The following is a 2,335-nucleotide window of genomic DNA, read 5'->3' on the forward strand; positions in this document are numbered from 1 at the left end:
ATATATATATATATATATATATATATATATATATACATATCTATACACTTGTTCCTTTTTGAGCCTGAATGGTTGCAGAGTAATACATGGCATGCTATACAAGCTTATCTGATTACTCTGGTATTGGGGCATGAAACTCAAAGTAGCTCATTTTAAAATCCTATGTTTACTAAATTATATATATATATATATATATACACATGGAGATTTAATAAAACAGTAATTTCTTTGAAAAAATCCAATTGCGATAAAAAAAACTGAGAGAAGGAAGTATGGAAATGCTTCAAATATTTCTGGCCATTTAGAAAACAAAATATTATAAGAAACAATAGCAATATTGACAGTTTGATAGTTTCTTGGAATTTCTTTCATTCTTCTTCCTTTAGATAACTTAAAATGTGGCCGGAGACCTATCAAACAAAGATCACAACGTATTACTGGTGGTGTGAGGGCTATAGAAGGAGCTTACCCCTGGCAAGCAAGGATCTTTAGAAGTTGGTTTTGGGGTAGGCTCCATCACTGTGGGGCCAGTGTAATTGGTGAATTGTGGGTCATTACAGCAGCACATTGTGTAATGTAAGTTGTAGAGAGAAGGTTTCTATTAATTCTATTTTTAAAATATGATTCATGATATGGTTTTTTTTGCATATGTTTTGCTAATCAAGAGACTGAATTTAACTTACTACATCATCAAATTAACACAATTGCATGAATGGTGATATAATTGACATTCATTAGTCCTTTTGTTAAATGAGCAATTTATAACAAATAATATTTAACATCGTTATAAATCATGAAGCGTTGTTTTTTTTCCTCTCTGAAAAAAATTTACTGAAAGATTATTTAAAAAGAAAAAAATTGTTTGTAAAATTTTGGAAATTTCTGCAAGAAAAATATTACACCATTTTCACTCTTGCCTGAAATTATCAAACTGCATTTGTATTTTTCGTGAGTTTTAATACTAGTGACGTGTGGATATTTTTTAATGCATTATTATTTTTAAAGAAAATTTGTTTTCCATTAAGAAAATCATGATTTTATATACATAAATAAAAGAGTGTTTATAATGGTAATGATATTTAAATGTACATTTTATTGGCACCAACAACAGTTAAAACAAATTTGAAAAGCCATCTGTAGTCTTTCTATGTGGTCAGTTAATTTGCCAGAAATAACCACCAAATTCCCTTAAATCACACCCTTCTGTCATAAAAGAAGATGTACACATTGGGTATTGTAATCATTAATATATATGAAATTTACATTGAATTTTGACTTTCAGAATAAAAATGCCCACAGAGGCTAAATCTAGAAAGTGGGATATCCGGAAGTCATGTGACATTTTGTATTTTATCAAAGTCACAGGTAAGGAGTGACTTCTAAGACGGTGCAGTGTCATGCAGCATTCAGAGGCCTCTCTCTTCACACTGCCTTTCATAAATGCTTCAGGGTATCCAAGTAAAACTCGTTATTGATCATTTGGAATAAATTCATGATGAACATCACCATTCCAATAATAACAGGTGATCAATATCAAATTCCATTTGAGCGACTCTGAAGTGTTTTTGCTTTTTGTTATTGCAATCATAGCTGTTCACCCACATTTCATTATCATTTATGATACTAGTAAAAGTTTTCATCGATATTTGAATGATCAAACAGCTCTTAACCGGCAGTGATTCAGTTTTTGTTCATCTCTTAACAGATGTCATAAAAATTTTCAGCAACATATCTCATATTTTTTTTAATCATATGAAAAAATTTTAAAGATGCTTATTTCTTTGGAAACTTCAATCTTACCCAATCTCTTAGCTATTCACAATAACAATGACTGATTAATCACTGTTTATCTATATCAATGGAGGCAAAGTTTGGTGATTGTTGATACCTGTTGCTGATGACATCTGAACATACAAAAGTCCTATGATCTATCAGTTCCACTGGCAGTGCTGGGCATTTTTTTGGTACACTGCTGATATTTCTGTGCTTTTAACCACTAAAAGTCGATACAAGATACTTTCTCAAGATGACAACCACTGTATTATGGCATTCTTACAACACATCCACATTAAGTATCGTATGCAAGATTGATATATATATAAATTTATGTCTATATTTGTTTACTTGTTTCAGTCATTGGACTGCAACCATGCTGGGGTACCCCTTTGAAGGTTTTAACTGATAAAGTTAGCAAGTGCACATAAAGTTTTTAATATTTTCCAATCTCTGTCATAGCACTTCACCAATTCTTGTTACTTTGCACATTTCCTCTCATAACTTCTTCAATATGCTTTCTCCAGTACACCATAAACTCCAACATGATCCATGGTTCTGT

The 2,335-nt window shown here is 31.2% G+C and overlaps 1 protein-coding gene across 1 annotated transcript in view; it reads left to right on the plus strand.

The window, feature by feature from the left end:
• The window catches only part of LOC106874327 (neurotrypsin), a 61,355-nt gene that overhangs the window by 54,114 nt on the left and 4,906 nt on the right, over positions 1-2,335 (plus strand). The window contains exons 18-19 of the mRNA XM_052968025.1: positions 387-576; positions 1,283-1,365. Of these exons, the coding sequence (XP_052823985.1) occupies positions 387-576; positions 1,283-1,365 (273 nt within the window). The remainder of the gene's footprint in view (positions 1-386; positions 577-1,282; positions 1,366-2,335) is intronic.

Source organism: Octopus bimaculoides, chromosome 5, assembly GCF_001194135.2.
Source record: "Octopus bimaculoides isolate UCB-OBI-ISO-001 chromosome 5, ASM119413v2, whole genome shotgun sequence".
NCBI lineage: Eukaryota > Metazoa > Mollusca > Cephalopoda > Octopoda > Octopodidae > Octopus > Octopus bimaculoides.